Source organism: Echinops telfairi, unplaced genomic scaffold (assembly GCF_000313985.2).
Source record: "Echinops telfairi isolate 266 unplaced genomic scaffold, ASM31398v2 ScPeMD7_655;HRSCAF=1070, whole genome shotgun sequence".
NCBI classification, from domain to species: Eukaryota; Metazoa; Chordata; class Mammalia; order Afrosoricida; family Tenrecidae; genus Echinops; species Echinops telfairi.
This window is the reverse complement of record NW_022104553.1, coordinates 18,004,354-18,006,838: the sequence shown is the minus strand read 5'-3', so window position 1 is coordinate 18,006,838 and position 2,485 is coordinate 18,004,354. Positions and strand designations below refer to the sequence as shown.

Genomic DNA, 2,485 nt, shown 5'->3' with positions numbered 1-2,485 from the left:
CAGTGATCTGCCCAACCCCAGCCCTTCCACCCACCCCGAGCCCCCCACCTTCCCTGCGTCTCTCCCAGGGCCCACCTTGCCTCCCAGCCTCTCACCTGCACAGGGGTCAGCGTACTACCTGTCCCCCGACGTCCATCCCGGGGTGCCCGACGCCTCTTCCGCCCACTGGGCCCCTCTCCAGCCACTGGGCTGCTGGACTCGGGGACTGCGGGAGTCCTTCTGGGCGGGGTCAGCCCCTCTTTCTCTGGCGGCTCGTTCTCAGCATTTCCTGGGGTGGGGGCATCTGTGCCCTGGCTGCCCTCGTCCTGGCAGGGGTGTGTGTGTGTGAGTCTTCACTGTGTGTGGCCACTCCCCAGCCCCCCCATGGGGCGGCCCTCACCTCCAGCACGATGGTGAACTGGCCGGCCCGGTAGTCATCCCCGTAGGAGTCCAGCACCCGCATGAGGAACCTGCGTGGCAGAGGGGGTAGGCCACTGTGGGGAAGGCCCCCACAGCATGGGCAGTGCCCCACCAGCAGCAACACAGGCCCCGGACCCTGCCTGGGATGGGAGGTCCGGTCAGTGCAGAGGGGCACTGTGGGCTCCTTTGGGGGCTGCTCTCCCATGGGTGAGAGGCTTGAGCCCACCTCTGTACGGATTCAAGTGACCCTGTGAGAACACTGCCCCTGTGGGTCTCCGAGACCAGGACCCTGCGGGAGGGGCAGAGAGGGATGTGGCGCGCACGGGCTTGTAACCAGGCCTGAGCTGCTGGCTCTATGGGTGGAGCACCCACCATCCCCCTGCACCCTGCCAGCCCTCGGCTCCACAGGGAGAGGCCGGGGAGGCGGGCTGGGGCCGAGTGGCAGGGTTACCTCCGTTCCTGCTGCAGCCTCCGCGTTATCCGCTGTACCTGGTGGAGTCTGTTCAGGACCCGCTCATTCACCTGCGAGGAGGTGGGAGAAAACACGCATCGTTGGCCTTGTCCCTGCCCTCCACCCGTCCACTCTGTAATTTTGCCAAAAGGTCAACTCAGCCACAGTGTCAGCCGCTACCGTCAGTCTGGTTCCTTTTTTGTCTTTTAAGAGTGTAGGGAACTATTTTTTGAAAGAGTCCGAGCCGGGCTGGCCCCGAGGTTAAAGTGCTCGACTGCCAACCAGAAGGTAGGTGAGCTGAAACCAACCGGTGAAACCAACCGGTCTCTCCTCGGGAGAGTGCTAAGGCAGTCTGCTATGTCACCTGATGGGGTACGTGGGTCCTCGGACCCTACAAGGCAGTGGTTCTCAACCTTCCTAATGCGGTGACCCTTTCATACAGTTCATGTGATGGTGACCCCCCAACCATAAAGTTACTTTCATTGCTTCTTCATCACTGTCATTTTGCTACTGTGATGAATCGGGCGGCTCCTGTGAAAGGGTCCTTCCACCCCCCAAAGGGGTCGCGCGACCCACAGGTTGAGAACCGCTGCTATAAGGCATGAGAAACAATGCCAGCTAACATGAGCCTCGCCAAGGAGAAGCATCAACATTGGGGGTGAGTTCATTCAACGTGTGGCCACAAGCAGCAGGCTACCTTGTCAGCTGGTGATTTTGTAAGGTCCACAGGTGAAGCCAGAAATAGCCAAATGGCCCTGGCCAGAAGAGAGGTGCCCCTCCCTTGGCGTACGTCGACATTTCCGCTTTGGAAACCCGGTTGGGGGCACTTCTACCCTGTCCTACGGGGTCTCTACCCTGTCCTACAGGGTCCCTGTGAGCCGGAATCCACTCGACAGCAGTGGGCCTGGTATGGGGTGTTTCCATGGAAGCTTCCGAGCAGGAGAGCACTGGGTCACGTGGGAGTGTTGAGACTGCAGCGGCTGACGCTGAACAGACGTGTTGAGAGGATGGGGACGAACGGACAGGTGAGGCGCAAGGAGGATCACGACATGTGAGCCGGGCCTCAGAGTGGTGGCTTAGTGGCTGCTAACTGCAAGGTCAGCAGTTCAAATCCCCAGCCGCCCCACGTGAGAAAGGATGCTTTCGGCGCCCGTAAGATCTAAAGCAGTGGTTCTCAACCTTCCTAATGTGGTGACCCTTCAATACAGTTCCTCATGGGGTGGTGACCCCCAACCATAAAGTTACTTTCGTTGCTACTTCGTCACTGTCATTTGGCTACTGTGATGGATGGGGCGACCCCTGTGAAAAGGTCCTTCAACGCCCCCGAAGGGGTGGAGACCCGCGGAGCTATAGTCTCAGAAGCCCCGCAGGGTTGGTGCGACTGTCCGAGCGGGTGGTGCTAAATCGGGTGGGCTCCATGGCTGTGAGTCGGGTCTGGGGTTGGGATGTGAGGCTGGGTGCCCGGGATGTGCGGACAAGCGCCAAAGCCGCAGCAACGGCCCATTCGGACTGGCGGAACCCTGCGGGGCAGAGAACTGTTCCCGGGTTCCCTCTGTCAGGAGCTGCTGGTGCGTTTGAACTGCCAACCACGCAGTCCGCAGCGGCCCAGCGCCCAGCCAACTGCCCACCGGGGTG

The 2,485-nt window shown here is 60.9% G+C and overlaps 1 protein-coding gene across 1 annotated transcript in view; it reads right to left on the bottom strand.

Moving 5' to 3' along the window:
• Positions 1-92: 92 nt before the first annotated feature.
• The window catches only part of TFPT (TCF3 fusion partner), a gene marked incomplete at its 3' end in the record, with an annotated part of 5,761 nt that continues 3,368 nt past the window's right edge, over positions 93-2,485 (bottom strand). Inside the window, exons 2-4 of the mRNA XM_013007988.1 lie at positions 851-921; positions 380-449; positions 93-305 (exon numbers count right to left, since the gene is read on the bottom strand). Of these exons, the coding sequence (XP_012863442.1) occupies positions 93-305; positions 380-449; positions 851-921 (354 nt within the window). The remainder of the gene's footprint in view (positions 306-379; positions 450-850; positions 922-2,485) is intronic.